Source organism: Sceloporus occidentalis, unplaced genomic scaffold, assembly GCF_023333645.1.
Source record: "Sceloporus occidentalis isolate IW3139 unplaced genomic scaffold, rSceOcc1.0.p SCAF_4, whole genome shotgun sequence".
NCBI lineage: Eukaryota > Metazoa > Chordata > Lepidosauria > Squamata > Phrynosomatidae > Sceloporus > Sceloporus occidentalis.
Window position 1 is genome coordinate 31727532 of NW_028316984.1, and position 20012 is coordinate 31747543.

Genomic DNA, 20012 nt, shown 5'->3' on the forward strand with positions numbered 1-20012 from the left:
GCATGCGTCCCTTGCAGGCTTCTCGCCAGCTGGTCTCCCTCTTCATGAGGAGGCCTCATGAGAAGGCAGCCTGGCTAGAGAGAAGCCTGGGAAGGATGTCCCTCGCAGGCTTCTTTCCAGCCAGGCTCCCTCCTTCTAAGAAGACAGCCCGGCTAGAGAGACGCTGATCATCCTGGAGCCTCTCCCCAGCTGGGCTGCCCCCTTAAGACTGACCCTCGACTTATCCACCAGTCATATAAAAATCCACATTTCTGCTTCGACTTATACATGACTTGACTTCAACTTATACATGAGGTTGACTTATACATGAGTATATACGGTGTATTATTCATTATAGTTTACCAATTATTTACTCTTTCAAACCTTATTCCTTCTAAAGATTTCTTTCTAAGTACAATTATATCTATCTGTTTCAAGATCAGTTTCTTGAAAACCCATTTCCTCACAGTCAATTGCCCAATGTTCACCTGAATATATATAAAGGATAGATTTAGCTGCCACCCAGTTCCTGTTTCCTCTTGTCTGCAGGCTTTTGTGTATCTCTCTCTTTCTGTGTCAGTGTATACTTGTGTGTGTGTGTGTATAAAATAGCCTGCCAGATAAGAGGCGACGTGGCGACCGAGCAGGTAAGCAGGGAGGGGAAGAAGGAGGGAGGGAGGGAGGGAAGGTAGGTAGGTAGGTGGGTGGCATTTTGATTACTGAAATCCTACCCAATAGAGACAACATTAAATCCTTCCATTTTCTCATATCTTTTTTTATTTCATCCCATTTTTTCTCATAATTATTTCAAATTAAGTCGGAGTTTTTGTTTGTTATTACTATGCCTAAATATTTCGCTTATTTTTTTTTGTTACGTTAAATCCCATCATGTCTTTAATCACCATTTCTTCCTTTTGTGTCATATTTTTCATAATTATGGCCCCCTACAGACAGGCCAAAATAAAGCTGCTTCGGGTCACTTTGGAGGTATGCTGTTTAAATGAGGACTGGAGTGTGGCGTGGCTTCCGGACTCTTAGGACGCATGCATCATTTAAACAGCATACCTCCAAAGTGACCTGAAACAGCTTTATTTTGGCCTGTCTGTATGGGCCCTATATTTGTTTTTTCCACTTTTACTTTAAATCCATCTATCTTTTCAAAGTCTTTTATATGTTTCATCAATTTGGGAATGCTATTTAGAGGGTCCTCTAAAGTTATTGCGATATCATCCGCAAAAACCCTTGCTTTTAAATTGGTCCCCTTTGATCTTAATTCCTCTTACCTCTGTTGCCTCCTTTATTTTCCTTATCACCTTTTTCTGAGGCTGAGAGTGTGTGACTCAGGAGCTTAGCATACAGCAAAATAAAGCAACTTACTGCACCAGAATTCAAGCCAAATTTGGGCTGTTCCCTTGGTTTTAGCACATGGGTTTTGTCCCCAAAACGGCCATCCGGGTACAGCCCGGCTCCAATACTGGTCTCTGAATTTGCTTTGGCGGTCATTTTTCAAAGTTGAGAGCTTTCCGACTTGGAAAAATGGCTGCCGAAGTGAGTTCAGGGACCAGTATTGGAGCCGAGCTGTACCTGGATGGCAGTTTTGGGGGCAAAAGCCATGTGATAAAACCAGGGGGCAGTCCGAATTTGGCTTGAAATCAGGAGTGGTAAGTCGCTTTATTTTGCCCAGAGTTATTTAGTGGGTTTCTGTGGCCGAGCGGGAACTCAAACCTGGTCTCCAGAGATTTAATCCAATGCTCAAACCATTACACCACTCTGGTTCTATGAAATGGATATGCCTATGGATCAGAGCATCCCAAACATACCACTTTCTCACATCTTGAGAAAGTGAGAGGCAGTGTATATGTTAGTGACAGTTCTATGCTACCCCTTGTTGACTATGGACATAATTTTTTGGCCTAGAAAGAGGCAGGAGAAAGAGTATCATGTATGACATGATGAGACCACAGTGCTATATTGCGGATGCAGTTTCTTATTTGCAGCTCCAAGCCAGAACAATTCTGTTATCCTATATGTTACTCTGCTTACTCATTTTAAGGACACTTTTAGCTGTTTTTTTAAAAATAGTAACATCAGACATGTTAGATTATTTTTACATAGCCAGAAAAATGAATTTAACAATATTTAAAATCACAGGAGAAGAACAAATGTACTATCACCAAAGACAGACAAGCATGAAAGATTAATGTAATCTTGCATATAATAATGCACATTCTTACACAAAAAATCCATCTGGAAGTGTCATGTCAGTCAGCAAAAATCTTTGATGAGTGGATGCAGCTGGGCTGTGTCTTCTGGCAAAGATGCCCTAGAAAATTCTAAATGTGGTTATGATGCTTTATGCCATCTGCAGTGTGCCAGTTAATTTCTCCTTTTTTCCTGCTGGCGTTTACTTTACTGCATAAGATATCGATAAACAGAGGCCGTAATGTAGAGTGGCAGATTCATTTCCTCCAGAGGCTACAGATACTGGTGTATACTTGTGCCGCCACCATCCTGTCTTACATTCTTTTGTTACTGGTTTGTTGTTGTTGTGTGCCTTTAAGTTGTTTTTGAATTAATGGTGACCCTGTCATGTTTTTTCCTTTCTTAACTGAGGTCACCCAGTGGGTTGCTCTGGCCAAGCAGGGATTTGAACTTTGGTCTCCCAATGTCCTAGCCCAACAAGTAGCTTTGCTAGTGGTATCCAGCTTTATTATTGCCATGGACCAAGCCTGAAATCTGTATTAACTGATGCAATGACCATTCAGTTGTATGAGATGAAATAATGATACCTAGGAGAAAAAGGAAACTGGACAAACTTCAGGCTTTTCAAAATGTACTTTGTTTCTTTAGCAAAGTCTCTTGATCTGCCAACTGAAGTTGGATGCAGAGGACAAATACTTAGAATTGAGCACATTCATGGATTTTTTTAAATGCAAAAACTAAACATTGGTCACAGCCCTTTCAAAAATACACTCCTGGCTACCTCAGACATTCTGTATTTCAACAGCACAAATTAGGTGGAGCAAAATTATTTTTGTTTTCCTCTTGTTAAGCATTGGGAGACTGGACCTCCACAAATCACCCAGTATCCTTCATGTATCTCCAGCTTATTCTTGTACTCTGTAGTTCAATAACTAGTGTTCTATATGTGAAATATATCTGGAAAATTTATACCTATAAGGAAGTATACATGGACTTTATCTTAACAAAATTGTAAGCATGTAATGAATAGCCAGTGTGGCATAGTAGATAGAGTGTTGGGCTAGGCCTTAGAGAGACCAGGATTCAAATCTCCATTTGACCAAGGGAACCCACTGAATCACCTTGGGCATGTCACACTGTCTCAGCCTTGGAGGAAGACAAGGGCAACCCCCACCTCCCGAACAAACATTTCCAAGAAAACTCCATGACAGGTTCACCCAAGAGTTGCTTTGCGTCAGAAATGACTTAAGGTTGCATGACAACAACAAGTATGTCATTATATACACTACATTGTTTCATGGTCCATAATGTAAGGGAAAAATAAAAACAATGTCCGTAATGCAGAAAACCCCATGATTGCTTGTGTGTGCCCATGGGGGAAACTTTAAAACTGCAGCTGCCCCAGACTGCATGGCAGGCCTACTTTTGAAAGTCAGGAGAACTTGGTATTTGGCATGGCATTCTGCTGCCCCCAAGGAAGATGCCAAAATGCCCAATGGTCACACTAAGTAGCCGATCTTCTTAAGACAGGATTTTGTTTTTAATTCAAGATGCTGAACATTTGTGTCAAAAATCTCTTAATTGATTCTGTGTTACAGTGAATGATATTTGTTTTCACAGTTACTGAATATGACGGACATGCTGTTGCATTACTTAAGGAATGTGATCTGACATTATTTAATGGGTAAGAGCATTTTAAACTGATTTACTTCTTTTAAGGGAGTTTTTAAGTCATGGAAAAAATCCCAAGTGAATGGTCCTCATGATCATGGAAGGTCAGATTGGCCTCTCCCTGGTTTCTTTCCACTGGCAGCTGAAGATATTTTTATTTAGGCAGGTGTTTAGTGGATGAATTTTATTTGTGCTGGTTTAAACTGTGTTTTATCTTATGTTTTAATATTAATAATATTTAATAAATTTTTAAGTTTTGTAAATTAACATTTTTACTTCTGTCTTTTTAAATTATTGTAACCAGCCTTAAATCCCATTGTGGGAGAACGGCACAATATAAATCCTTGAAATAAATAAATAAACAAACACACCAATGCTTGGCACCAAACTTTTCTTGTAATAAGTCTTGCAATTTGTTTTCTTCAGGGTGGTCTGTGTTGGTGGAGATGGGACTGCCAGTGAGGTCGCTCATGGTCTTTTGCTTAGGGCCCAAATTGATGCTGGAAGGGACCATAATGATATTCTTGAGCCAACTAGAGCACAAATTCCTCTTGGAATAATACCAGCAGGTGAGCGTTTAGAATAGTAAATATGAGGACAGCTGTAAATAGTATTTGTGACATTATGTCATAGAATATCTTCCAGATTTTATATTGGCTGTATGGTCTTAAAATGCATAATACAATATTCATTCTAAAAAAACCACCCCACCAATATCTTTTGTATTCCTTGGCTAGCTCTTTCCTCTGAGAGACTAAATCCATTGTGGCACTGGCCACACAGCACCACTCCAATAGAACTTCTTTTTTCTCCATTGTCCATTGCATCATTTGGAGATGTCAAAAAACTGGCTCCAGAGTTTTCCTGGTGATCTGGAGAAAACTTTGGGGGTACACAGGATGCTGTAGTTGCAGAGAGAACATGCCTCTCCTTCTGTGTCCATTGGAATTTGCTGTTCGACCCGTGCAAGTCCAGTGTGGGATCCTGTTCATACTTAGCTTGGAAAAATCAAGCTTTAGCCCTGGCTGGAGGACTATTTATGGTTGGGAAGACAGCAAATCTGATTTCTGTTTCATTTTAAGAACAATGATTGAATGGGACCAGACTTAACCTAGCACTCTAGGATCTATTGCAGGAATATGTTTGCAGGAAACTACAGTCCTGAATGGGGTACCAGTCCCCATCTAATACATCCATAGGTGTTAAACATTTCCTGTCAATCATAATCTGTAAAGGTGGTTTAGAGCAGTGATATTCGAAGTAATGGTGCCTGGACTGGTCCTAATCCCCATGCCATTGGCTGCTGGTTTCTGGCAAGTGCCTGGGAAAGAAAGAAACATTTTTTAGGCAATGAACACAAATATGGTGCTAGTCCCTGGCACACTGGGTAAAAAATTATTGCCAGTCACCCACATCAAATAGCCTGAGAAGCACTGATACAGATGTTTTCTGTTAAGAAGCCAATTAACCTTGTGTTTCATTCTTTTTTTTAGAACTATTATATAAGTTTGCCTTCTTTGGTTAAAAAAAAAAAAGTAATTTCTATCTTGTTTTGGCTGTTGTATTGACTTTGAACATTTTTAAAAAAACCATCATACCTACTGGAACATTTTCAAAATTATGTACAAGCTAGAAGAAAATGATCCAGAAATGAGATAGCAGGAAGTATAAAATAGTATTCATTACACCGGATAACTACAAAACACTTAAGCTATTACTCTGACACTTGTCACCGTAGTTGCGATAAAAGTAGTCTCGGTGATATGAGATGGAAGTTTTCCATGCATCTTATTCTGCACAGCCCATAAGTGCTTAGTTTTCTGTAAGTTAACTTTTTTGTTGTTACTATGAACACGTTTCAACATAGCTTTTATACTAGACTTTTTAAACTCTGTAAAGTAATTGTTTTTGTTTATCTTTTTTATATCATGTCTTATTATACTAAACCAGGACTAAAGATTGTTTGGAGATTAAAACAAATACAATGTAGATAAAACATGCAAAAGTTGCCATTAAGGCATACCGTATTTTCTGACGTATAAGACGACTGGGCGTATAAGACGACCCCCAATTTTTCCAGTTAAAATATAGAGTTTGGGATATACTCGCCGTATAAGACTACCCCTCTTCCAACGCACACCAAATAAAAATTTTTAAAATGTCAGATTTGATTTCAATATGGTAATTTTAATTCAAATGCTTATGACATGCAGGTACTTAGCAGGAAAACTTGTCGTATACAAAGCCTGGTTGGATTGGTCAGCTCTCCCTGCCTGCCCAACCCTCCCTGTCTCCAAGACTATCAGAGCGGTAGCACAAACATGGCTCTTTTTTGATACCCCAGGCGTCCTGGATGCCTGCAGCTTGTTCCGCCCTTCACTTACACCTTCCCGGTGAGACACCCCCTCACCTCGTCATCAGGGCTGCGTTAAGTCATTTCTTTCCATGAATCCTAGTGAGTGGATTTTCTTCTACTGTCCTTGTACAGCACTGCCCTTGCTGCTTTCATACAGTCGCCGCATACGGTGGGGATGCAGCCACGGACGTTTTTGAAGTCCCCTTACCATATGCGGCGACCGCAGATTCTCCCAGTCTAGCTTGGAAGTTTCAGCACCTGCCCTATAAGACGACCCCTGACTTTTGAGAAGATTTTCTTCGGTTAAAAAGTAGTCTTATACGCCAGAAAATACATTAATTAAACTTCATTAAAAGCAATAAAACTAATAAAACATGGCACAGGCTTGCAAAATTGAGGGTCATAAATTTTTGTAGAAATTTGGGGTTTTAAATCCAAAAATGACATTAGATTTGCTCCATCATGTAGTTTTACTCGCAACTTGTTTTGACTTTTCTGTATTGTAATATGTAATTGAATGAAATGATCCTGCAAAAAATTATCCTGTAAAGAATAAGAAAAGGGTTAAGAACTTCTAATAGACTTTAATTTGCTGATATAAAGCACAAATATCCATGCAAAAAGACTAAAAGAAATTGCAATGTAGCATTAACAGCCACGCTTAATCAAAGCCAACAACAACTGAATTGTTAAAAAATACTGAATTTGTGTGGTTTGGCATTTTTATTGTATGCTTTTTTAAAAAATGCTTTTGCTTGGCTGGAGGGAGAGGGTGAGAAGGAGGGGATGAAGAGGTCAGCCTTGTTAAGCACCAGCTACAAAGTTGCAAATAGTCAAAACCCAGAATTTGAAACCCACAAATGTGGAGGGTCCACTGTATTTTTCAGAACCTGAGTTTAGTTGACTGTAAATGTGAGTGTTTTAAGGAAAAGACCCAACTCCTGAATTTTAATAGCATGTGTTAAGTTGTAATTTTGTGCTTACACATGCACACGGGTAGCTCTTTTTGGGAGAGTTTGTAATCAACAGGAAGGAAGATTTTGCTAGGTCAACGTATCCTGTTCTTGCACTGTAGTCAAATAAATGTTCAGACAGAAGAAGGCCACGGTGGTACTGCTGGCCATTAGATTCCAGTGTTTGTTGCTATGGGAACTACAGCTGATGTACAGCTGTACAAAGGGATTTGGATAAAGAGGAGAGACACTGGAAGCATGGGGAAAAGCAGCTTAATTACTTTAAAAGAAAGTAGCATTCATATATTAACTATAAATCTTACACCCCTGAATCATTCACTTGCTTTAATTCCTGCTTCCAATTAATTTGTGCGAAGTAAAATATTGTTATGAGACTTCTAGTTTCAGGGATAGTTTGGGCAGAGAACCATGGTGTTGGTGCAATTTTCATGAGACTCTTAGATATGCTTGACTAAGAAGTCATTACATCAGATTTATCTGTTTGGATGTGGAAGACATTAACAGACCTATGAATATTCATGTTGTCTGGTTAATTAAGTTAATTGTTCTGGAGGAGTGCTTGCACTTCCAAGGACATTCCCCACCCCCCATTTCTGTCTGGTACCTTCATCTTTTGCACGAACTGCACATTTTTTTGTCCTCTCTAACATCCTTTGGACTGGGGATTTTTCTAAGAGTTGATCCTATCAGGAAACCAATCATTTTAATATTTAAGTAGCCACTCATAAACAATCTTTAATTTGTGTTGTTACTGTGGAAGTATGAAATCCATGACCTCCAAGGAACAGGTAGCCTTTATTTCTGGTTAGGTATTTGTCGAGGCCTAAATACCCTGAAGATACCAGATCCTGTCTGATTTTGGAGGCTAAGTAGGGTCAGTCCTAGTTAGTACAGTACTTGCATGGAGATCACCAGCAAATACCAGGTATTGTAGGCTATATTTCAGAGGAAGAAACTGGCAAAACCACCTCAGAGTTTTCCTTGACTAAGAAAAATGAAAAATTAATGGCGTCACCATAAGTTGACAGAGGACTTGAAGGCACATGGAGACACATGTTTATACATTAGTTACATTGCTACTAATTGTGTCACACATTCATCACACATTGTGACAAATAAATGTTAAGAATTAGATAATGGAGTTGTACGATAACTAGTTGTCCAAAAAAACTCACTTTGTTTTAAAGAGGAAAAATGTATAGTATAGGGTTACCTTGAATACAGTAGCTGCACAGATTTGAAAGTATTAATTCACAGACTTTCAACACAGCATATCTTCCTGATTCAAAAGGACAACTGGAGACCTTCAGCTAAAGTTATGCTACAGTTCAAACTACATTTACTTGCCACATTAAAGCACTACCCTCTTATAGTGCTGCTATTCCACTTTGACTGCTCTGGCTGCCTCCTGTTGCATTCTGGGGTTTGTAGTTCAATGAAGCCTAAGCACTCTGGCTGAGAATTCTAAATGTCCTCCCTAAACTGCAAGTCCCAGAATGCAGCAGGAGGCAGCCAGAGCAGTCAAAGTGGAATAGCAACGCTATACGAGTGTAGTGCGGTGATCTAATTGGATGTTAATATAATGGAATTTAGACACATTAGATAAATGTGTTTAGGATCCGGCTAATGGCCATTTAGCTGTAGAATTTTGTTCCTGTTCATGACTATGGCCATGGTGATAATGCAAAAAGTTTGGAGCATGATTTATTTTAAAGACTACAAGGCAGGGATCCTACAATATAAAAGCAAACTTTACACAATAAGGGGTTAACACTTGGAGGGCAAATTTCAGTTGAATTGTATGTTGGTCATGAAGAAAAATAATAACCACAGAGGATGTACAAAAACTCAAATTAGACAATGAGGAAATTGAAATAGTTAAAGATTTCTAATACCTTGGATCAATAATTTATCAGAAAGGAAACTCTTATACTTTTCATGCCTACTGGATTAATTTGAAATATCCTCATGTATGATGTAGTCATGTTCGCTTTGTTTTAATTTGGTAACCTATGTTTAATATTTACAGGTTCTACAAATATTTTGGCACATACTCTGAATGGAGTCCAACATGTACTAACAGCAACATTGCATATAATATTGGGTAAGAACTCTGTGTTTGAAAATAATAGGAAATGAACTGAACCTTATTAATTATGTAAAATAACATCAGGTTTGAAAATATGCACAACTAATATAAAGTGAGCCCTTGGTATCTGCTGGGGTTTGGTTACAGGACCCCATGGATACTAAAATCCTTGGATGCTCAAGTCTCATTAAATAAAATAACATAGTAAAATGATGTCTTTTATATAAAATGACATAATCGAGGTTTGCTTTTTGGAATTTATATATATTTGAACATTTTCATGTCATGTCGAAAATTTAATAAGATTATTAAAAATAGGATTATACTTCTTAGATGTTTATAACAGTTATATAATTCAAACTAGAAGCCTGGTAATACCCACACAATCTAGATGGATAGATGATTTCTCCTAGTCAACATTTTCCATCTGTGCCTATGGAAGAGTGACATTTAAAGCAAGTGGATGTGAACTTTGGTATTTGGTTAGAGATGCTTCCATCATTTTATTTGCTAATCCTCTCTTTTCTTGCACAAAAAAAGCAATTGTGGACCTAATTTCTAATCTAATCTGATGGGAGTCAAATAGGGTGGAACATTTTTCCTTCTGCCTGTGTGTTAATAGTGGAAGGAACATTTGTGTCCAATTTATGGTACAACTTCCTTTCAAAAAATGTTAACAAGAGGTTTAGGATTCCTTTTTCAGTGTGAATTCATAGTGTTATAATGACTTCATGCTTGTTAATGTCTAGAATGACCCCTGTTTGAGAATATTGTAATCAACTACCTACACATATCTTGCTAAAAATAAGCAATGTTTTATTTGCAGGAGGAGACGTGAGTCATATGTACTATAGATAAGTTAAAATTTATACAGTGCCTCCTTGAGATCAACTGGGTTTTGGTTCCAGGACACCCTGTGGGTATCGAAATCATGGATGTTCAAGTTCCATTATATACAATGGCATAGTAAAATGGTGTCCCTTACATAAAGTGGCAAACTCAGGATTTGCTTTCTGGATTTTTTACTTGGGGCTGTGGAATATTTTCAAGCCATGGGTAGTTGAATTTATGGATGGAGGATCTATGGATATGGAGAGCTGACTGTATTTGTGCCTGTGCTACTTAACCTCCATAGACTGATTGCTTCCAACAGATTGTCAACTTTACGTATAACTTCCATGTAGTAAAAACTGTGTATTTACCACATATAATGCATCTGTACATGTTAAGGTGCTTTTATGAGTGTGAAGCCTCCTTTACCATTGAAAATGCTCTGTAGAGGTTTGAGCACTGTTGAATGGGAACTGCAATAGGTGTTTGGGGGAACTGTTGAGAAGTAGGCAAAGGAGCTTTTGCCAGTTGTTATTCTCACCCCCTATGCCAGTTGTTGTAATGGGCATCCCCATTGGGGTATAGTCTCCCCTCCAGCTAAACAAAGTGCTAATGATGTGTTTGGCTAAGTTACATTTATTAGGGCCCAGCATAACAGAGGAGTCACAGAAATCACAAGAAACAATCAATCGTCCAATGAAAATGGCCTGTTGTGTAGAAGTGGAAAGTTCTGAGATGCTTTCCCAGGAAAAAGTAAAACCCTTGTGGTGCCATGAAGCAGAGAGTCTAACAAAGGGAAGACAAAGAGAGATTTTGGGACTGAGGTACCTGCCGCACTTAGGGAAAGTTCTGGTCATAGTCTGGACCACACAGGTCTAGAATCCCAGCCTTCCCCAAGAATATCCAGGACCCATACTCCACTTGTATAGTGCATATAAGTAGATATTTCGGGGAAGTATGTTTCTTTTTATCCTTAGCTGAATATGACCTAGGCTGTTGTAACTTTGTAACTTTTAAGTAATTGCCTGTGGGAATGAGCCTTCATGTTGAGATACCCTTTTGTCATGTAGATTACTTGCTCAGAATAAAGCTTTCCTTTAAAGATCTTCTTTCTTCCCACACTCTTTGATTTTCCATTTACTAGATGTGTGTGCACATGTTTGCATAGGAACATTTGCATAGGATTTGCATCACCCGGAGAAGAGGGGATGTACACATCAAATTCTCTAGTAATTTCCTAGTGAGTTCAGTGGGTGTTAAAATCAGGGAAAGGCGGCAGGTCAGCTAGATGATCTGAAAGAGGTCCCATCTCCTCCTGTAAAGGAGTAAGGAACCCATGACAGCAGTACCTCATTTTAGGATTTAAAAAACCAAGTAAGATCTTTGTATGCACATATGCTTTTTATAGTGTGAGACTATATAGCGCTCCTGGTTTCTAAGGATTTTAATTATTTTATTGTTATTGATGTCTGTGTGGTAAAATGCTGAATATTTTAAAGTGATTGTGTAAGCTTCATTGAACTCTGATGATTTAAAAGGTGAACAAAAATGAACGAATTAATAAATTTGTTTGCATTAATCTTACCAATTCAGGGCATCTACAATCAGCGGATGTGTGCTCTTTCAGCAGTCCATCAAAACTTCTTCGCTTTGGATTCTCTTCTATGTTTGGCTTTGGGTCAAGGACACTAGCTTTAGCTGAAAAGCATCGATGGATGCCATCAAATCAGCGAAGAGATTTTGCTGTGATCAAGACACTGGCAAGTCTGAAGTATGACTTAATTTTTTTTAAAAAAATGATATATGTATTTTTGAAAAAGTACATGTACAGTTTAGGCAAAAACAAGTGGATTAATATATTTATCTGCTTTTTTCATTGTTGTTATATATCTTGAAGTTGTTTTCAACTTACAGTGACCCTAAGACAAGCCTGTCATGGAATTTTCTAGGGCTGAGAGTGTGTGACTTGCCCAAGGTCACCCAGTGGGTTTCTATGGCTGAATGGGAAATTGAACCCTAATCTTGCATCGTAGTCTAGTGCTCAAACTATTGCACCATGCTGGCTCATTTATCTGTTTACAAAAGTTTAATGATGGTGATTATCCAAACACATTATTAGGCAACAAACACATGTCCATTTAAGTGGAGGTCAGCCTCGCTAAATTCACTGGGATTTGGTGTTGACAACAAGGGCATAGGACTGTACCTCTTAGCTTGTATAGGAAGGGAAATGCTTTAAGTATTTAAATCTAGATATATACTCACTTAGCCGTCAGAACATTTATTGTAAAAGATGCAAGATCTATATGATTTGAAAACAGTACAGTCTTGCTGTGACATTTATATTATCTTATGCTGTGTCCTGACCAGTTCTACCTTCCTGAACAAAAATAAAGGAATTGAAATAAAATCCAAACTCTCTCTATAGTAAATAAAGTTTTCTGTCTCTAGGCCAGAAGACTGTGAATTATTCTTCCTGCCTTCAATACGCTTACAGCAAGATGTTGAGGAAAATAGGTGAGAAACAACCACGTGTCTTTATATTACAGACTCAATTTATCACACAGTAGCCCCACTCCAACATAAAAATAACTGTGATGAAATTAAATGTTCCTGATTTCAGTACTGTGATGAAGTTAGCTTGACTGGAACCATTGTTTGAATGCAAAACTGAATAGGTTTTCCTACAGTGATTTACTTACCTTCTGTAAATGGAAAACTTAAATTTTCTTAAGCCATTTCATTATTTTCTCTAAGAACATTTTTGCTATAAGCAATTTAAAAGTTCTTTTTAGGGCACTTTGGAAACTTTAATCAAACGAAACTCTTTTGATTAAATTGAAACTTGCTCTCAACTACTGTGTTTAACATCTGACTTAAAATCTGCATTTTATTCATTTAAGATTTAGTTTAGTTATCTTTAGTTTATGTATCTCCAATCAAAACAAGTTGCTTTGTCTTATTATTTTTTCGATTACTTATTTCACATCCTTCAGTGCCTTTTAATTATTCTATCTGCCATGTTTATTTTTAGACAGAATCAAGAGAGCCTTAAATGTGGTAAGTTTTCAAGTTTAATCACTTAAAGAAGAGAATTACTGAAGGGGCTACTTGAAGTAACACAGTGTGATGTTATATTTAGATAGCACTGATCAGTGGCAGAGGATCCAGGGTCACTTTCTGAATGTGAGCATTATGGCAATCCCTTGTCTCTGCTCAATGGCACCAAGAGGCTTGGCACCTAATACCAGGTCAGTAAGGATTTACAGAATTAGAGTAACGTCTCTGTCATCTTTTCCTAAAACCTTGGCTTTCCACAGAATGCATCCTTGTGTCATGAGCAGTCTAGACCCTCTGAGGCTGGGAAAGGGGATGAAGTGGGTTGAGTTGGACTGCAGTTGACTCTCTAATCTCAGGAATTGTAATCAGTTTTTGGTTCAGGCAGATGAGGTCATCTGCCTAGAAGAATCGTTAGATAATTACAGGGATTTAATTAGTTTACTAGGGTGACTTAAATGGTGGTCATCAAGTAATAATCTCCAATGGGCTTTGTTAATAGGAGATCTACTTCTGTGGATTTGACTTCAGTTTACTGGATTGATTTCTGTTTATTCTAAAGATTTAATTATTTTAACCAATACCAAATGTAAGTTACAGCAAACTTCTGCCTGCAGAAAGAAAAAACAACAGGAAGACAGTATGTTGTCATGGTAAAAAGTCAACTCTTTTACTATCAGAGAATAGTATGACATTTTCTAGTTAAAGAATTTGTAAGCTCACTACTTTAGCTGATAGATTTTAGAGGCCTCTTACAATAGATAATTAATTTTAAAATGAATTGACTCACATTTAATGCAATGAAAAGATTGGGTTATAGAATTCAAAGCCATAGCCATGTTATTCTTGAAAATAAGTATGCAATGGCATCTTGTAGCACCTTTAAGAATAATGAGCATGAGCTTTCATAGACTTGAGCCTTCTTCTTCAAATGCATGAGGAGGAAGTAGGCTCAAGTCACCTAAAGCCCATGCTATCAGCTTCTTTATTTTAATCTCAAAGGTGCTACAAGACTGAATTCTGTGTTTTCCTTGAAGTTTTTATCATAAAACAAAGTAGCCACATCAGAGGTTCTCCTGTTGCTTAACTTCGGCAGATCTTGTGGGCTTTTCTTGAAGCAAGTACCTAAAATTGCCCAAGGCTCAAATCATAATGATGTATATGATAATCCAATATGGAATGCAATGGAGTTTAGATAGGTAATTTTTTTAAAAAAAATTGATTAAAAGCTTTGATTTTCCACTGCCTGTTATTCCATCTGAACATATATGGTTCAAATTATTTCCCATAGTCACTGCATATTAAGTATATACCTTGTTGTCAAGGTTAAGACTTAAGGCCTTTGTCAAACCCTTCATGGTGTCCCTTTGTGACCTATACCGCTTTTATCATATACATCATAATTGTTGAATCATCTTCTGAGCTAGGAAGTTGATGACCTTAGGAAGGTATAGTAGGGATGGCTAATATGCAGGCTACATGTACTCCTGTTTTTATGACCTCCAGAGCTGCTTCTGAATTTCAGCAGGGTGGTAATCAAAGTCACATGAATTCTGTTTCCATGAAACTGGAAGTGAGGAAAAGAAAACACTTGCAATTACTGCCATGCCACTGAATTTTAGCTGTGCACAGCAGCAGGAAGAGGTGCAGGCCATGGCACAATACTAAGGAATAAATAAAATGGTGACCAGTACTGACCATCCCTGAGGTAAAAGGACTGATTTGCTATAAAATCAGCATCTCACTCTGTTTTGGGGTATTAGACATGTGAAGAGTAGAGGGATATGACTAGTTAGAGGAGAAAATATGATCCAGAAATTACTATCATCCTTCATTTGCTCTCTTGTTAGTTGCCTGGGTAGTCTTGCTAGAAATCGTTGAAAAGACATTGGGGCAGTACAGACAGGTGGCAGGAAGCCGCACACTACGGCACCGATTCATGCCCCAAAAGAAGCTGCTCTGGGCAGCTTCCTGGAAGGGGCGTCACAGGTGCGTTCGTGTGACATGATGATGCCCCTTCTGGCCAGCACCATTTGGATGCTGAGTCTGGCATGTGTCATCATGGCGTGTGCTGTGTGGGTGGGCATGCGCAGTGACAATAGCTGGGTGTCAAAACTAGGGCTAGGAGCATCTGGACACTCAGCCCTAGAAAGTGCCGGTCTGTACTGCCTCATTGTTAAACATTTTAGATTAAACTGCTATGTATCTTGGGTACTTTTGAGAGTCTGCCAGAGGGCTTGAAGGAATCCCTTTAGATTTCCTGATAACCCTCCCCATGCCATAACCCATATCATTTCTCTCAACCTCTCTGTTTTGAAAGTAGTCTGCCATCTGGCACGAAGGGATTCTTTATTGTTAACTGCCTTCGAATCAACTTATGGCCCTATGACTGAGAGATCTTCAAGACCCGCTGTCCTTAACCACTCTGCTCAGGTCCTGCAAGTGCTGCCTTGGCCTCCTTGATTGAATCTATCCATCTGGTATTCCTCCCTTCATATTGCCTTCTTCCTTTGCTACTGTTATTGTTTTTTTCTAGTGAGTCATGACTTCTCATGATGTGGCCGAAGTACAAAAGCCTCATTTTAGCCATCTTAGCTTCCAGGTAGAGCTCAGGCTTGATCTGTTCTAGGACTCATTTGTTTTCTTTTGGCCATGCATGGTATCCTCAGCACACTTCTCTAGCACCACATATCAAATGAGTTGATTTTTTTTCTGTCAGCTCCCCTCACTGCCCTGCTCACACATCTCTACATGCTGATGGGGAATACAGTTGCTTGGACAATCCTGATTGTGTTCAGTTTTATATCATTGCATTTTAGGATCTTGTCTAGTTCTTTCATAAGTGCCCATCCCATTCCTAGTCTTCTGATTTCTTGAAGTCTTCTTCAGTCTCTGTTCTGGTCTATGTTTGATCTGAGGTGTGGGAATTCTTTGACTATATTAATTTTCTCATTATCTAGGATGAATTCTTTTAGATCTTCCAAGGTCATTTTTTAAATGTTCAGCAGTAAGCCTGCTTTAGCACTTTATTCTTTGACTTTCTTTAGCAATTATTCCAGATTTTTGTTGTTTTCTGCTGGTATTATGGTGTTATCTGTATATCTTAGATTGCATACCTGATATTCTTTCCTCTGATCTTCACTCCTCCTTCCTCTGAGTTCTTTCTTCATATAAGTTGAAAAAAGTATGGTGATAGAATGCAGCCTTGTCTGACTCCCTTTCCAATTTGGAACCATTCTGTTTCTCTGTATTCTGTTCTAATTGTAGCCTCCTGTCCAGTGTATGCATCAGGACAATCAAATGTAATGGTACCCCCATGTTTTTAAGAACAGTCCATAGTTTTTTCATGATCTGTGCAGTCAAAAGCTTTGCTATTGTTTATAAAGCACAATGCCGATTTTCTGAAATTCCCTAGTGTACTGGAACCAGCATATGTTTGTCATGTGATCCCTAGTGCCACTTTGACCCTCATACTGAGAGAGAGATGGCATATGAAATTAATTACTTACTTATCTGGATCACAGGACAGTGTTTCCCCATGTTAACACAAAACATGGGCACATTTCCAGAAATTCAGTTCTGGCACTGAAGTCTTCCATACCATGTCCCTCTTCTTTTCAGGGTGTCTCCCTTATTTTAAAAAAATAGAAAGGTTGATCCCCCCCCCCCCACCTCACACACATTTTAAAGTAGCTTAGTGATTTGTGAACCAGGTGGGCCCCTGTTTACCAAATGTGTTTAGGATCTGTATCTATTGGCACACCTGAATACATTTTCATGCCCAAGGAGTAAGCTATTCAAGATTGATGGACCTTTGTGTAATTTACATTGGATGACAAGGAAAGTTTTTCCTCCTCTGATCCAAGCTGTGTTCCAGCCACTTGCTGATCTGCTATTTGGAATGAGTGGGCAAGGGAAGAAGTTCCAAAATGTTTAGTGTGGAAAATAAATGCTTAGTGTATAAAATAACTGGAAGGCATAGGAACTGCAATTGCTGACCAGAAAAAAGTGAGAACTTTTAAGCTATTTTTCTTCAAAAGTATATGAAAGGGAAGCTGAGTAAGGCACGTTACAGACGTGCCGAAGGGGCGTATTAGGGTTAGGAAGGGGCGTGGTAGGGACTGAGTCCATACAAAATGGTGGCGCTCGTCCACACGGGGGCCGCCATTTTGACGTCACGGACGCATAGCGTCCGGACGTCGCACGGCAGAAGTGACACTGCAAGTGCGCGACTAGTGCCTCACAGCGCTACTTCCAGGCCACAGAAAGAAGCGCCATTTCGGCGCTTCTTTCTTGCTGCGCCCAGGAACTGCGTGGTTTGGCCACTGCAGTTCCTGGACGCAGCAACCGGCAGCAGCGTCAGACCGCCCATTTTGGGCGGTCTGTAACGCGCCCAAGATCTTCAGCAGCTAGGTAAATGCAAACAGGGGAGAAGAGCAGACATTTGCAGGAGAAGAGCAGACATTTGCAGGATGGTTGCAGAAGGCAGAAGAGAAAGGATGAAACCTGGACTGGATGTTGTGTGGAGATTATGTCCAAGAGGGAGCCAGACAAAATGCCTGCCTTGATGGCTGTGCTTGAAATCTCTGTGCACTCAGGCATCCAAGATAGTTGCAGCCTTGCTAGACAGTAAGAGCTGGAGATACTCAAACTGCTTCCTGAAAAGGTGAAAGGTCATGCAAGAATTCGGTTCTTTTGGCACTGTCAATTAACAAGTGATGTGGTACAGCTCAGATTGAATTAGAAGGGATTTGAGGGCCACAGCCCAAAGCATAGTAGACTAACATCTCCTTTGCATATTGATAGAGGGTGGCAACTGGTCTTGCTGTCACACTTTATCCTGGGATGCCAGCTAGGCAGTTACAGGAAAGATGGAGACTTATGCCTGTTACAGACAGCCAAAATAAAGCTGCTTCGAGTCACAGTGGAGGTATGGCGTTTCAATGATGCATGCATCCTAAGAGTCCAGAAGTCGCACCAAAGCCATGCTCCAGCCCTAAGGACTGGAGCGTGGCTTTGATGTGGCTTCTGGACTCTTAGGACGCATGCATCATTGAAACGCCATACCTCCACTGTGACTCGAAGCAGCTTTATTTTGGCTGTCTGTAACAGGCCTTAGAAACAAAATGGAAGTGTGTGGCTAAATGGAAGGAAGTTGGCATCATCCCAGTGAAAATTTTGCCTCTGCTATGAACTGATAACTAGATTTCAGCAAGAACTGTATTTCACTTCTTGCCCCAGGTCTGTTATGTAGAGATAATAGCATTGATCTGTCATATGGGATTGTTTTAAGGACTGCCAACTTCATTTGTAAACCGTTATGAACACTTCAGAGTAGTTAACTATTGCTGGTGTTAACTTTTATTGAAGAGGCATTTTACTTTTGAAAACATACACACAGTGATAGAAGTGAAATTCTAGAGCCACTAATGCAGATTACTCATTATGAACTAGATAATAGGCATAAGAAGTTTTAATTCATTTGTAGTGACACTCATGATCAAAAAATAGTGGTTTGACTATTTATACACCGTCAACAAATAAATGAGTTATTTAGAATGATTTAGTTATTCAAAATAGCCTCAATTTAGTGTTGTAACTGAATGTTGTCATTTTCAGATTGGATGATGGAAGCATAGCTCTTATTGTTGTACGAAACACTTCCCGTCCAGAATTTGTTAAGCATCTGAAAAGATACAGTAGTGTGAAAAACCAGGTAAAGCTTACCGTTATATTTTACAGCCTGATATTGTTTTGATTAGATGTATTTTCCAGCGGTATCCAATAGAGCAAAAAACAAGTGATTGATGCATAAGATAAAACAGGATAGCTAAAATATAATGTAAAGAAAATAGACCAGTAAAGGTTTCAGGTGGAAGAAAATGCACTATAGGAGGTGTTTGTGCCTATGTAAGGAGACTTAGCTTCCTGTCAGAGTACATTAGCCCACTTTTATCTGATTTTTGAAAATCACCAATCAGACTAATACCGATTAGCCTATTTCCGTCCATCTGTTGTGGTTTAGTTATATACGGTGCTTATACATAGGATCTACTACAGTGTAAAGCTGCTAAACTGATTGTAAAAAATAAACTCTGTTTTTAAATGTAAACTGCATTGAGATTGGAGCAAACAGAGACTCCTGGCATTTCCCCCCTAGGATTTTTAATATTCACATCTATAAATTGAGCACACAAAAGACATAGTGGCAAGCAGTGCAATACCTTTACAAAGCTTTAACTCTTTCACACATACACATACACAAAGCTTAGTGCACCAGAGGAAAATTCCTTGGCTGTGGTTTCTAAACGTCTTCTTCCTTCACTGCCAGTCCCAGGATTCCATGGGATGCATGCATAGCACTTGTAAGATGACATAATGGTGCTATAGTTGTGTAGTGTAAAAGACCTCATGGTGATACCATTTGCAGCAGATCTCCTGCTGTTACACTGTTTTTTGAGAATCCTTTCTTTTGAGGGGAATGGGGAAAGGAATTTTGGCCCGTTACAGACCGCTCTCAAGCGGCCGTTCTCCTGCAGCCGCCATTCGCTGCGGAGGGAAGCCCCAGCGGCCAGACCGCGAGGCTTCCCGGCACAGTGAAAAAGGAGCGCTGAAATGGCGCTCCTTTTCAAAACGCGGAAGTGGCGCCGCGAGGGGCGAAGCGCGCCCTCGCAGCATCACTTCACTTCCACCGCGACACGTCTGGATGCTATGCGTCCAAGATGTCAAAATGGCGGCACCCATGTGGATGGGCGCCGCCATTTATGATGCGCTCCGCGCGTGTTGGGCCCAGGGCCGGTTAGGAAGGGGCAACTCTTCCTAACCCTAACACGCCCCTTCCTAACCCTAGCAC

The 20012-nt window shown here is 39.4% G+C and overlaps 1 protein-coding gene across 3 annotated transcripts in view; it reads left to right on the forward strand.

The window, feature by feature from the left end:
* Positions 1–20012, forward strand: part of CERKL (CERK like autophagy regulator) — a 52106-nt gene that overhangs the window by 28644 nt on the left and 3450 nt on the right. For all 3 annotated transcript variants that reach the window (XM_089519630.1, XM_089519632.1, XM_089519631.1), the window contains exons 4-11: positions 3802–3865; positions 4279–4421; positions 9212–9286; positions 11696–11873; positions 12554–12619; positions 13137–13162; positions 13245–13353; positions 18779–18875. In XM_089519630.1, the coding sequence (XP_089375756.1) occupies positions 3802–3865; positions 4279–4421; positions 9212–9286; positions 11696–11873; positions 12554–12619; positions 13137–13162; positions 13245–13353; positions 18779–18875 (758 nt within the window). The remainder of the gene's footprint in view (positions 1–3801; positions 3866–4278; positions 4422–9211; positions 9287–11695; positions 11874–12553; positions 12620–13136; positions 13163–13244; positions 13354–18778; positions 18876–20012) is intronic.